The sequence below is a fragment of the Cricetulus griseus genome, chromosome 9 (genome assembly GCF_003668045.3).
Source record: "Cricetulus griseus strain 17A/GY chromosome 9, alternate assembly CriGri-PICRH-1.0, whole genome shotgun sequence".
Classification (NCBI taxonomy): domain Eukaryota; kingdom Metazoa; phylum Chordata; class Mammalia; order Rodentia; family Cricetidae; genus Cricetulus; species Cricetulus griseus.
The window spans coordinates 11,304,455-11,318,465 of record NC_048602.1 but is presented as its reverse complement, the minus strand read 5'-3'; the positions used below and the strand labels follow the sequence as shown (position 1 = coordinate 11,318,465).

At 46.6% G+C, this 14,011-nt stretch overlaps 1 protein-coding gene across 1 annotated transcript; it reads right to left on the bottom strand.

The window, feature by feature from the left end:
• Positions 1 to 2,665: 2,665 nt before the first annotated feature.
• Positions 2,666 to 4,923, bottom strand: LOC113837376 (carcinoembryonic antigen-related cell adhesion molecule 15-like). The gene is made up of 3 exons (XM_027431316.1): positions 4,890 to 4,923; positions 4,430 to 4,777; positions 2,666 to 2,949 (listed from the first exon to the last, which is right to left on the bottom strand). Exons 1-3 carry the CDS (start codon positions 4,921 to 4,923, stop codon positions 2,666 to 2,668), a joined length of 666 nt encoding a protein of 221 aa, XP_027287117.1.
• Between the last annotated feature and the right edge of the window lie 9,088 nt (positions 4,924 to 14,011).

Here is a 14,011-nt window from a genome sequence, read left to right as displayed (position 1 = left end):
AAAACTAGAAGTGAAAATTGAGACACCGCCATCCAATGCTTCAGAATTACAAAAATTCCATGAATAGCAAAATGTATGATATGTATGTCAGGGTATGAATACACGTCTACCACTCCAAGGCCAGGAAATATATCTGCAGATGTACCCCGGCCCCTGGGGCTCCAGTAATTCCTGGGTCCGAGGTGGATCAAGCCTGAAAATAATGGGCGAGAAAGAAGGAGGAGACCAAGCAGGGTTTTTTGTCAAGGTCTGACTTTATTGATTATTACAAGGGGGTTTTTAAAGAGAAAGGAGGAAGCAGAGAAAGAGGAGGTGGGGGAAGAAAGAGTGTTAATTGCTCTCAGGCCAGGTCCCGGAACCTGAGGGGTGGGATGCTAGACTAGCTGGCAGCTAGCTAGGCATGGGGGGTCGCCAAGGCTGGCTTCTGACACAGATGACATGAACTTGTCTGTAGCGGGTCCTAAAGACGTCACAAGAAGTTGTCAGACTATTGAGCAATATCTGCAAAAAACAAACAAGCAAAAGAACACACTGAGATAACTGTATTTCTCTGCGCTGATACTAGCCATAAACAATTAGATTCCTGTTTTTGTCTCTCTCTCTCTCACACATACACACACACACACACACACACACACACACACACACACACACACACGGAAGACGTAGCATGGTGGTCACTTACATGGGGCTTGAGGGAACAGAACAGGTTTAGAACCTTTGTAAATAGACAACATTCATGCTTAAACTGTAGGGAACCTGGAAGTAGGCTCGTGACACCCCAAGACAAAGGAGATATATTTGCCCCCAGAGAAACAGAGGGCAGGAGTAAGGAATAAATATGGGAGACAGAAGACAAGGGAGAAAGGGAAAGGAACAAGGGAAAGGGGAAAGGGTTATTTGTCTGGGGCAGGAGTTGTGGGGGAGCATAGGAAAAGGACTCCCTCTGGATATAAAGTGTAAGAACAATACACCTGGATGACCCTGACCCCGCCCCCTAACAATGGGGCACTCACCCGCCATGCATTGCAACCTGTGAGGTGCAAAACCCCAGTGCGCATATGCAACATTTCCTTTAAAAGGTCCTGCCACCCATCCCTTGCTCTCTTCCTTTTGGTTCCTCTTGGGTTGGCTGACTACCCATCCCCCTCTCCCCCCTTTTCTGGTAAATAAACTCCACGTGGGTTGTTTATCCGTTGTTCCTTTCTTTATATCAGCAGCTGCAGCTTAAACAAAAGAATAACATAAAGGAGACAGACGTGGCCCATAGGAAAATGGCCGTTTACAAAGATAAAAGGGGAAACCCTGTGTTAGGATGAGGAGTTTAGTTTTAACTGGGCATGTTAATTAGGCGAGCCAAAGGGGGCTTTTAATTGCTGGACTTCAATATTTTGATAGCTGGATCTTGGTAGTCAGCCTCAGGAGGAAGAAGTGGCCAAATAAGGGAATAGACCCTGGTGGTTGGCTTTAGGAATGTAATCTGTTTTTGGAGGAACTGGGGAGAAGGGCAAGGCCTTCCAGAGCCATGTTTGCTGTGCCTGGGCTGGCTGGAGTCCATCCATACACAACCACATGAATGTGCTTGACACCAACGAACTCTGCTTCAAAATGACTAAAACGGTTGGTCTCACAAATGTAATTTACCACACCAGGAACTGTTAAGACAAAACAGTATCTTGGGCAAGATCTCAGTGTAAAGGCCAGCCCTGGGCTGGAAGCTCAGCCAACTCCCTCCTCGAATCCATAGATTTACTCGCATGGATGAAAACAATCTGCAGACCAGAACTGTTCAAAAGCATTTCACATGCCCTCTGAAACATGTGCTGTCCAATCTCCCATCAGTATTCCACCTTCATGTGGATGACTGGAGTCTAGGCCGCATTAGCATTTGGTTCGGGAAACAATTTGCACGAGTGAGAGAATGTGTTGAGCTGGGTGCAGTCGCTGTACCATTTTAACAGGGGACTCGAACACCTACAGCTTTTGGTCTGGACTCTGTTTCCCATGGGTCCTGCGGTAGGATTTAATCCAGAACCTAAGTCTTTCTTACCCCCTTTGTAATTCAGACTCCCATATTGAATTCTGTTCCTATACTGATGTTACGGATGTCTTTTTACTTTTTTTATGGTTTTTCGGGGTAGGGTTTCTCCTTATAACAACCCTGGCTGTTTTAGAATTGCTCTGTAGCCCAGGCTAGCCTTGAACTCACAGAGATCTGCCTGCCTCTGCCTCCCGAGTGCTGGGATTAAAGGCGTGCGCCACCACCAACTGGCCACTAATGTTTTGGGGTTTTTTTTGGGGGGGGGATATTTGGAGACAGGGTTTCTCTGTGGCTTTGGAGGCTGTCCTGGAACTCGCTCTTGTAGACCAGGCTGATCTCAACTCACAGGGATCCGCCTGCCTCTGCCTCCCGAGTGCTGGGATTAAAGGTGTGCGCCACCACCACCCAGCTCACTGATGTTGTTTTTAAATCATTGCCTCCTTCCTTGTATTTTATTTGGAGATCACAGGTGTATATTACCACCATCTGGCTGTCTCTATGTCAGCACTGGCAATCTCCTCCGGGGAACATTTATCCACATGGCACACAGGTGAGAAAGATGACCCCCACACCCACACACACACACACTGCAACCAGCTGTAGTGAAGGGAGAGAGATGAGAGATTACGCACTGATCACAAACAAGTGGACGGGGTTACTCTTCTTGGAACTGAAGGTGTTGGAGGCTGCACACAGATACTCCCCTGCATCCTGCACCCTAAGGGGAGCTATGGTGAGCTTGCGCTTTTCGGGCGACAGTGTCACCCTACTGTTGAAACCCAGGGGCTGGTTATTGAAGATCCAGCTGATGTCAACTCCAGTGTCAGCTGTCACGCAGGTGAGGACTGCAGCAATCTGTCTTTTCACTATAGTGCTCTGGACTCGGATGGTGGGCTGTGTCACTTTCTCTGTATAGAGACACAAGAGGCCAAATGAGAGATACATCTTCAGAGATCTCAGACAGCCCCTCTCTGCTCCATAGACACCAATGGGGAATCCAGGGCCGAGGCTACAGCCAGACATTTTGTGCTTGTGATCTGCCACCTATGGCCTGTGTGACCTTGAGTTGGCCCTGTATTTCCCGGGTCTCTGTTTCCCTATAATAGGACACAAAGGGAGTGATCGTTGCCATGTCTGTGAGTTAACCTTAAATAAGGACCTGACCTTGCCATGGGGGAGCTACCCAAAACAGGGGAGTCTGTTACCATTTGCCTGGCTATCAGATTTCTCTGGGATGGAGCCCTGATGATAAACAGTTGTCATGAGTACCTGCAAACCTATGAGAACAGCTTGCTGATGGCTTGGGTACCAGTGTAGCTTTGCTCTCCATGTTGTTTTCAGGGGATCCAGCTTATATGTGGCTGTCACAGCAATGGCATGGCTGCTTACACATGCCATTAAAGCCTTGTTCTCAGTCAGCCCTAACAGGAAATCCAAACCCAGCCCTGGAGACAAGGTCCCCAGGGTCACCTGGGGTGGAGTCTGAGACAAAGGTCTGGTTTTGGGGCTTCCTGGGTCTCCCATCTGTGTGAGGATCCCATGTTCTCCTCAGCCATGGCCTGCCTGAGTCTCTCAGGGTCCATCTCTGTCTGCACCATGTTCATAAGGTGTCGGGGACCAAAATAGTTCCATTATGGAATGTCTTAAGGTCCAGCCTCCAGTTTCACTAAACAGGAGCACCCAGGAGCTCCGGCCCACTATTGTATTGCTAATTTAAGCAAGTCTGCTATTGTTTAGCCTAGCCTCAGTATGGAATGCCTCCTAGTTTGCATCTCTACAGGACTAAGCATTTGAATAGGCCTGCACCTGGGCGGGAGGCTAGGTGTGTGTGTAACAAGTGAGGAGGAGAGAGTTAGGAGCCAGGGAGCAGACAGGGGTCAGGAGGCGAGAAATGGCCTCCTCGTGGCCATGGAAGCATGGTTAAGAAACAGCCAAGAGGATGCTAAATAAACAAGAGACTCTAGTTTTACAGCATGGAACTGAGAGCTCTCTAAAGATGACAAGGTGCCTGTGTTTGGTCTTTATTGCCGTTGGGTTGCTAGGAGCATTCAAGTTCACGCCCCCCCACTCAGGCCGAACCTCATGGCTGCCGTGGCTTGGAGCTGAGACCGGCTGGGCCACGACAATAAGGACAGCCCTGGGAGTCTTGACTGAGTCTAATGTCCTTAGCCCAGTTACCCACTGCAGGTCCTCCCCTCTGCAGGGTAGATTTGGGTGATGGATTTTCATCTATGGCAGTTTAACTCCCCCCCCCCCCCGCACTAAAGGCTCAAACCCCAATGAGGGGACACAAGGCAGAGGGGAGCTAGGCACAGGGCAGCCCTGACACGCCTGTGTTTCGTGGAATGAACCCCACCCAGCGCCCACAGGTTCCAGAGAGTCACTTACTGTACACTTGGAGGTGGACATGTGCTATTTCACATTGATAATGTGCTCCAAAGGTTTCCAGGGTGTAGATCCCGGTGTCTTCCAGGGTGACGTTCTGGAGCAGCAGGGATCCGTTGTTGTACACCGTCTCCCTGCCACTGTATTTACGCCCCCGGGTGAGGGTTTGAGAAGCTGTTTCATAGTGCGCAATCTTAAATTCTTCAAATGCACGTTTCCCTTTGTACCAGAAAAAGACCTGAAGCTTCTCTGCCTGATTCTCCACGCGTAGAAAAACATTTCCCCCTTCAGGAACAGAGGGTGGCACAGCCTCAATAGATGGGCCAGCCACGGCCTTTGAGGTCCAGCAGGCTAAAAGGGAGGCTAGCAGGGAAAGCAAGAACACCCATCAGTATCGGGCCCGTGTGTCCTATGGATGTGTGCTCATCGCTCAGCCTTGGTGTGTAGGTGGAGGTGCACCCACCCTGCTTGGTGCAAGACTGCAGCAGAATCCCCATTTTCACAGTGCTTCTGAAGCCATGTCATCCGCAGGGAACTCTTTCCTCAGGTGTTTGCATGGCTCTGCCCTCATTGTCCTCATATCCCTGCTCACTCTCAAGAGTATTTTGGGGATGGAGGTGCTTTCTCTGACCTCCTCCACTGGAGACCCCTGGTCATGCATTCCTTATTGTCTTGCTCTGTTCCCTTTGTGTTTGCAGTCAACCCCTGACCACCCCTGATTCCCTGTCTTTCTGTTCATTAGAATGAAGGCCCTGGGGGCTGGAGAGATGGCTCAGAGTTAGTTAAGAGCACTGACTGCTCTTCCAGAGGTCCTGAGTTCAATTCCCAGCAACCACATGGTGGCTCACAACCATCTATAATGAAATCTTGTGCCCTCTTCTGGTGTACAGCTATACATACAGGCAGAACACTATACATAATAAATAAATAAATCAGCCGGGCGGGTGGTGGCACACGACTTTAATCCCAGCACTAGGGAGGCAGAGGCAGGTGGATCTCTAGGAGTTCGAGACCAGCCTGGTCTCCAGAGCAAGTTCCAGGATAGGCTCCAAAACCACAGAGAAATCCTGTCTCAAAAAACCAAAAAATAAATAGATAAATAAATAAATAAATAAATAAATCTTAAAAAAAAGATGCAGGCCTTGTTGGTACTGGGGCCCACTGGTTAAGAGCACTGATTATTCCTGAAAGGTTCAGGCTTTGATGCTGATCGGCTCTACCTCTTTAAGAGACAGACCCTGCCCAATGACAACAGTTAGGGCACGCACAAGAAAACGTGCTACAGCATCACCACATCACCCGCCCTGCAAGAGGACTCTGGGCATGTGTGGAACCTCAGTGTGCACGTGCAGTCTTCCCTTTAAAAGCTCCAGCTTTCCTGTTTCACTCTCTCTCTCTGCTTCCTCTCTACTCTCCTTCTCTGTTTCTTCTTGGCTCTCTTTCACCTATGAGCTCTCTCTGCCTCTCTATGGCGATTGGCCATGGCGGTCAGCCATTACCCCTGTTCCTCTTCTCTCTTAATCCCCTTACTCTGCCAGGCCATATAATAAACTAGTTAACATGTCTCATCTTGCAGCTTTCTCTTTTCCTCTTTTAAAATAAAAACATAACATTGACGCCCAACGTGGGGCTAAACAGACAGCCCTCAAATGCTCAGAGATCTAGAGAATATGGCATTTAAAATGTTTTGTTAAAAAGCCTTTTATAACAGAGAGATAGGCCAGCTGCCGGCCCCACCCCATTTCCTCCAAGAAGACAGATGGGCACTGAAGAAACTTCATCTCGGGTCAGTGACAACGCTAGTCACTGAGCAACCCTGCCCTTTACCTCAACTGCTATAAAGTACTCCAGACGGTGGGCAAGATGACAGTGGAATTGACTTTCCCCACGTTGCTAGGGCCAACGGTAGGCGAGTCTTCCTGTAGTCTGTAATCCACAGGTCACATGCTATCAGCAAGAAGGCAGGTGTCCTGCTGCCCATTACTATGGATGGAGGACCTTGGGGGTGGCTGTCCATGCAGCCTGCTGGCAAGTCTCTGTTACTCTTTAATCATTGATTCAGGTAAAATCTTATCCTTCTCAAGAACTCTGATGCTTTTGACGACTGGTAGTGTTGACAGCTTAAAGCAAAACAGATTCCAGGAACAGGTATTTTAGGGTTTATCTATGTGAAAATAGGAAAATGTAAGACATATGAAGGTCTGGGAATGTAGTTACGAAGGTCTGGGGATGGAAAGGTCTAACATGGTGGATAAATGCAAGTTATGAAGGTCTGAGAATGGAAGGTGTAAAGGTCTGAAAATGGAAGGTCTAAGATGACAATGTAAGGTGTATGAATTAAAGTTATGAAGGTCTGAGGATAAAAAGGCTTAAGTGATGATAAAGTGAGTTGAGACATTAAAAAGAATGAAATATGTTCCTGATCTCTCTATTTCTCATGCTACTGTTCATAGTCAGTTCTACAATACCACTGTACAATCATAACTACTAAGTCAAGATTAAGATGCTTTCCATTGTCCTAAAAATATCTGTCAATTTTAAAATGGTAATGCTTTCAGCCAAGTTGCTTCTAACATGAATATGCTGCTGATGTGTCTAATACTTATGTTTCCACACACTCTAAGGATTCTTGTAAGTTCCAGGGAGCTGAATTGGATCCAAACAAATAGGTCTAAGAGGCGCCAGGGGAGTTCCGTACAGCCTGGACTGCGATGAAACAACCAGTTACCCCAGGACGTGGCAGCACCCCAACCTTCTCGGGTCCCCCAAAGATGGTCAACGCCCCCATGTCAGCAGGAAGCAGTCTTGAGAATTCAACGCCCTTATTCCTTAACCTGCCATGTCTAACACCCCACCTTTTTAAATAATAAGTAGAGGTGGGAATGAAAGGTTCAGGCTTTGACGCCGATCGGCTCTACCTCTTTAAGAGACAGACCCTGCCCCCTGACAACAGTCAGGGCATGCACAAGAAAACGTGCTATGTCATCACCATGTCACCCGGCACGCATGAGGACTCTGCGCATGCATGGAACCTCAGTGTGCATGTGCAGTCTTCCCTTTAAAAGCTCCAACTTTCCTGTTTCACTCTCTCTCTGCTTTCTCTCTACTCTCCTTCTCTGTTTCTTCTTGGCTCTCTCTCACCTATGCACTCTCTTCCCTCTATGGTGACCAGCTATGGCAATCAGCCATTACCCCTGTTCCTCTTCTCTCTTAGTCTCCCTACTCTGCCGGGCCATATAATAAACTAATCAACATGTCTCATCCCTCAGCTTTCTCATTTCCTCTTTTTAAATAAAAACATAACAGTTCCTCCTGAGGACCTGGGTTAAATTCCCAGCACCCTCATGGCGTCTCACAGCTGTCTGTGACTCCAGTGCCATGGAATCCAATGCCCTCTTCTAACCTCTCCCAGTACAACATGCAGGCAGTACACAGACATTCGTTCAGGCAAAAGATCACATGCAAAAAATAACAGTAAATAAAGTCTCAGAACGAAGGCTCCGGGGTGAAGTCTGCTCTTTGTGGGAGGCCTGGTGCCTGGGAAAGGCTTGGATACCTGTGGATGAGTTGGTGAAGGAATGAATGTGACCAGGGGCTGGGTACCCAAGTTTGTTTTTTTACAAATTCCTGAGTTTTAGAGCTAATGAGAGTGTTTTATACAATGGGTTGATTTAATTTTTTTTTCATTTATCTATATATTTGCTCTCTCTCTCTCTCTCTCTCTCTCTCTCTCTGTGTGTGTGTGTGTGTGTGTGTGTGTGTGTGTGTGTGTAGGGGGAGGGAAAAGGAAAGAGAGAGAGAGGGAGGGAGAAAGAGGAGGAGGAGGAGACTTTCACAAAGCCTAATTGCAACTCCAGACCCGGTCCATTACTTGGCAGAGGTCACCTTACAAATTGGGAGAGGCTGAGGTCTCCCAGCAGTAGAAAATGGAGCCAACTTTGCCCTTTTCTCCAGGGAGAATGCTGCTTTTTGTGAACTAGTCCACAGGGGGCAGATAAAGACTATTCAGACAGGAGGCATTAGAGCCCAGGAAGCGATCATGGACTCCTTGGCTTATCCTGTGATCACCTCTCTGATGACCATCTGAATCTTGACATCCACAGGGCTCGGCTGGATTCAGATGGTTGAGCCAGTTCATCAAATATGGCCCAACAGGCTACCAGACACCTGGATAACACTGTCCTGTTACCAGTCACTCACCCAGCAACCTGCAGCCTACTGAGAAACACAAAATGCTGCCCAGCCTATAGAAGCCAGAAGCGTTTTTCATTCAGCCCTCCACGGCCCCGTTTTGGTGAAGGCACCATAGCTGCCCTTTCTCCACACCTCTCTACATCCTCTAGTTCTTCTTCCTAAGTGTCTTAACACACTCCCTTATCTTCCCAGATGGTGTTGTAAGCCCCTCCCACAACTGCTAGGTTCCACCCACAGAACACTCTACCTGCCCGAACAGCTGGACCCAATCTCTGGACAGGAAATCCCGCCAATCTCTACCCTGGAAAGCTCCACCCTGAAAAGTTCTCACCCCCTTCCCAAGAAACGCTCTATAAGCCCTGTATCCCGTTCAGTTTGCTGCTGTTTCTTGCCCAAGCAGAGACAGCCACACTCCTGTTTTTTTTTCCCCTCCCAATAAATCTCTTGAGTGAAGTTTGTTGTACAGTGTGACTTTGTGGTACTCCTTGGCTCCCAGCTGCCAGGACACCTTTCCATCTCAGCTGTGATGCTTATAAGTGGTCTTTCCCCATGCTGTACTCTGCCACATGCCCTGTGACAGTCTATACCCATCATGAGATGTCAGACCTTCACACTGTTGACAGGGAAACACAGCTCCTCACATCACAGGGAAGAAGAGACACATTGAGTGACCCTAAGCCCAGAAACACAGGTTTAGATTTGTCCCAAATTCCATGTCCTGAGGTGGAAGTAGTTTCTTGAGCTTAACAATAACAAAAAAAAAAACTTAAATCAAGACCTTTTCCAACAACATGAAAATTATAACAAGCTGGGTGGTGTTGGTGCACGGCTTTACTCCCAGCACTCGGGAGGCAGAGTCAGGTGGATCTCTGTGAGTTTGAGACCAGCCTGGTCTACCAGAGCGAGTTCCAGGATAGGCTCCAAAGCCACACAGAGAAACCCTGCCTCAAAAAACCAAAAAGAGAATAATGTAACAACAAATCTCACCTGTTTTGGATTTCCCAACCTAAGCTAATGCATAAGTAATCTTTTTTCCCTTGTTTTTAGAGACAGGGTTTCCCTGTTTAACAGCCCTGGCTGTCCTGGAACTCACTTTGTAGACCAGGCTGGCCTCGAACTCACAGAGATCCTCTTGCCTCTGCTGGAATTAAAGGTGTGACAACACCTCCAGGCTCATAGCTATAATCTTAAATTATGAGCTCTTCCATGCCCTGACCTGGGAGTAATGCACCAGGACTCAGAAAGAGAAAGGGATCTCTGGAGATTCAGATGTCAGGTATCTGAGATCCAGAAAAACTGGAGCCACTTTGGACAGTGAACCAAGAAAGATACAAAAGTTCCCAAGAAGGATGAAGACATTGTATACACCAAGGAGCTAAGAACAAGAAGTTGCCAGAATAGTAAAAATGTGTAGCAAAGACATTTAAGAAGGAAATATTAAGTTAGCTTAGTGATAAATTCCAGTGTGGTTGTCTCCTTCTGTGCAAAAGTAAACTGTAAATAATACTGCCTATGTTTAAGGAAGGAAGCTTTGAGCTCTTGTGGTTATTCTCTCTTCAAACTCCAATGGAGATCATGAAGGGGGTCACCAGGGATCTCAGAGCAATAACAATTTAAAAGTTTGGGGGTGGGCAGGCAGAAGTGTGGTCCTCTGCCCTGCACAATAAAATTCTGAAGTTCAAAAAAAAAAAAAAAAAAAAAAGGATGCAGTGATCGCCATTTGTTGAAAATATCAAATAGCTTGAAGAACAACCTTATAAATATCCCCCATCAGTGCTGGAAACAGCATGGATATATATAGTGATGTTTGCAGTGGGTACCTGCTTTTCTTAGTGCTTGAGAGATAAGTTGGAGTAAATAACATAATCTCTTGTAAAATTCTACCCCTCATTCCTTCCATGTTTGATGCTTTCTATTCAATAACTGAGAGAGCAAAGGTCATTGTTCTGGACAGACAGATTCCCAAGATAGATAAGACAGACAGCATCCAGGCAGCCAGGAGGACACAGATGGAGACTTAGACAACAGACGGGTTACAGACAGGCTGATAACCATCAGCTAATAGGGTTTGCAAAAGCAGAGACAAGGAGAGAATTCTAAATAGGGATGGATCTTACTGAAATTAAGCGGAAAGGGAGACTCTGGTTTCTTTCCTGTGACATTGATGGAGGTTGGTGACTCTGAGTTTATTTCGACTATATTTAACAGACCCAACACAATGGGTTATTATATTTCAACAACCAAAATTTACGTATTTTTAAAATATAAAAGCCTAGAACGATTATACGATTCTCTTGCATTTACAGTTTGGTGGACTTTAGGAAATACCTATTCCATTTTGGAGCACTCAAGCAAATCTGCCATTGTATTATGTTAGTTTTTCCTCTGTCCAGTGTGACCTTACAGCTATAAACAGTGCAGGAAGATGGCTCAGCAGGAGTGCCCAGGCATGTCAGTCCTGAGGGGACAGAGGCACAGCTCCACCTTGTCATCGGCAGCCACCTGAAGAGTCCCCTAAGCTTTGGGGACCTGCACTTCGGCCAAACCAGGCTTCACAGCTTCAGTGCTAAAGGCAATGGTCAGACTGGCTGGAGGAGTAAAGACATTTTCATCCCTCAGGGGGAAAAATATAAAAAAAGAAAAAGGGCAATCTGTGGTCAGTCTGAGTGAGGAGGCTTCCTGAGAACAAGAGCTCTTTAGACAGGGCACATTTTCACACAGTATAAATTCTCTATCTAGGTTGCTTTATCTTTTTTGTTTTGTTTTGTTTTTTTCAAGACAGGGTTTCTCTGTGGCTTTGGAGGCTGTCCTGGAACTAGCTCTTGTAGACCAGGCTGGTCTCGAACTCACAGAGATCCTCCGCCTCTGCCTCCCGAGTGCTGGGATTAAAGGCGTGTGCCACCAACACCTGTCAGTTGCTTTATCTTTTTGTACAGAATTTTGCTGTTTGGAGATTCAAAAGAGGGTATTATCAGAAAGAGAAGAGAGGGACTGGAGAGATGGTTCAGAGGTTAAGAGCACTGACTATTCTTCCAGAGGTCCTGAGTTCAATTCCCAGCAACCACATGGTGGCTCACAACCATCCATTAGGAGGTCTGGTGCCCTCTTCTGGTGTGCAGATAGACATGGAAGCAGAATGTTGTATACATAATAAATAAGTAAAATCTTTAAAAAAAATTCTGTAAAAAAAGAGAGAGAGAGAGAAGAGAAGAGAATAGGAGGTAGCATGGAAATCCCTCTTAATACTGGTATGACATTCCTTTTTTTCTTTTTCTCTTCGAGACAGGGTTTCTCTGTGTAGCCCTGGCTATCCTGGAACTTGCTTTGTAGACCAGGCTGGCCTCAAACTCACTAAGATCGTCTGCCTGCCTCTGCCTCCCAAGTGCTGGACACCCACTTTTAAAAAAATTGATTTTGTGTTTATTTTTACTATCTCTTCACATGTTTTTTTTCATAGTTCTTGCTAATTGTGAATCGCCAATTTTATAATTGTTTTATTTTATTTTTATTAAGACAGGGTCTCTTTGTGTAGCCCTGGCTGTCCTGGAACTCTGCCTATAGACTAGACTGACCTCAAACTCACAGAGATCCACCTTCCTCTGCCTCCTGAGTGCTGGGATCAAAAGGTGTGCGCCACCACCTCCAGCTGTAATTTCTTTTTTTACGTTATTTACACTGTAACAAAAGTGGGCTGCCTATTTGCTACTTTTGAAGTGTTTTTCATTGTCAATGACTATTAGCTAATTACACTAAATCAACCAATTTAGAAGTAGTCAATGCGTGGGCGGGGGGGGGGGGCTTCAATTTTGCTATTTTTTTCTTTATTCCTCCAAGGTCCTGTTTCACATACTCTTTTGAAAGCTCCCTGTCTTTCCCAGAAACACATCCCTTTCTCCTGGCACTCTTTCTACAGTATCCGTTTGCCTAGAGACCCCAAATGACCGGGATGTGCAGAGCCAAGCCAGGTCCATATCCTCCTTCCACGCCCTTGAATGAATCCAATCCACAGAGCCGGCACCCTCCATTTGTAGTCCTGGTGTGTACCCTACCTCCACCAATCTCCGGTAGGAAGCACCCCCCATTGGCATGGTGACCCATCTCTGCATCCAACTGACCAGTATTCAGAGAAAATACATCAGGTAATGGTGATTCACATTGAATAAAGTATAATCTGGCTCTCCCTCAACACTTCCAGTTCCCAAAGCTTCCTGCTGCCCAGCCCCTATCCCTCCCTGCACCAGCTCCCCTTGGGATTCAAGCCGAGAGAGTGAGTCTCCTCTCAAGGCCTCTTCCCCTTTGAGGTCCCCAAATTCCAGCCACTCTCAGGGCCTGTCTCACCTGTGAGCAGGAGGAGCCCTTTGCAGCAAAGTAGAGAAGGGGGCGCCATGGTCTCTGTGCCTGCTTGCCTCAGCTCTGGCTCTGCCTCACACCTGTCCTGCTCTTATTCCTTCACACCGGGGCCACCGGAGCCCCTCCCAGAGTCACAAGGCTATGGGTCATGTTGTATCTCATCCCACCCTAGTGCTGCCACTGCTCCATTTAAGGACCATTTCTCTCTCTCTCTCTCTCTCTCTCTCTCTGTTTAATGTATTTTTTTACTGAGTTTAAATCTCTTACTTCACAATTGGTAGATTAAAGACCAAAGACATGCTTTTACTCCTGGAAGTCAGAAGTCTGGAAATCTAGGCATCTGCAAGATTAAAAAGAAAAAAAAAATTGTTTTTATCATAGAGGCTGAGGACTGAATTCACCTCTGCCTGATGTAGCTACTGGAGATGTCTTCAAATCTTTGTCTTAACATTTGTGATTTTGGTTCTGTTGTTTCTCTCTTTGTTTGATACAGGGTCTCATTTTTTGGCTCAGGCTGGCCTGGAACTCACTATGTAAATCAAGCAGTACTTAGAACTCAAACAACTAACATCTAGGGGGCATGAATGGGGCACTTGGCTTGACTATTTTATTTGTATTTTTTGGTTTTCTGAGACAGGGTTTCTCTGTCTCAGAACCTAGAACTCACTCTGTTGACCAGGTTGGCCATGAACTCAGAGATTCACCTGCCTCTGCCTCCCAAGTTCTGGAATTAAAGGTCTGTGCCACCCCTGCCTGACATTTGTTTTGTCTTTTTTGGGGGGGTGGGGTTGAATGAATTTTATTTATTTATTTTTTTGTATATTTGTATTTCTGGGCTTGAGGGATGGATTTCTTTGTGTGGAGGGATGGGACTTCACTGTGTGAGCAGTTCTTGATGGTTTGGGACTCTCTGTGTAGTCCAGACTGGTCTCAAACTCAGGGATCAACCTACACCCATTTGACACCCTGTCTAAGTTTGGTTTTCTGTTGGGGGGATTGGTTTTTTGAGACAGGGTTTCTCTGTAGCTTTGGAGACTGTCC

Bases quoted from the DNA above. Each gene is read 5' to 3' on its own strand.
- LOC113837376 (XM_027431316.1), bottom strand. From the start codon at position 4,923: ATGGGGATTCTGCTGCAGTCTTGCACCAAGCAGG. The intron at 4,778-4,889 runs GTGGGTGCACCT...CCTCCCTTTTAG, and splicing joins GCAGTCTTGCACCAAGCAGG to CCTGCTGGACCTCAAAGGCC. The intron at 2,950-4,429 runs GTAAGTGACTCT...GTCTCTATACAG, and splicing joins TGTCCACCTCCAAGTGTACA to AGAAAGTGACACAGCCCACC.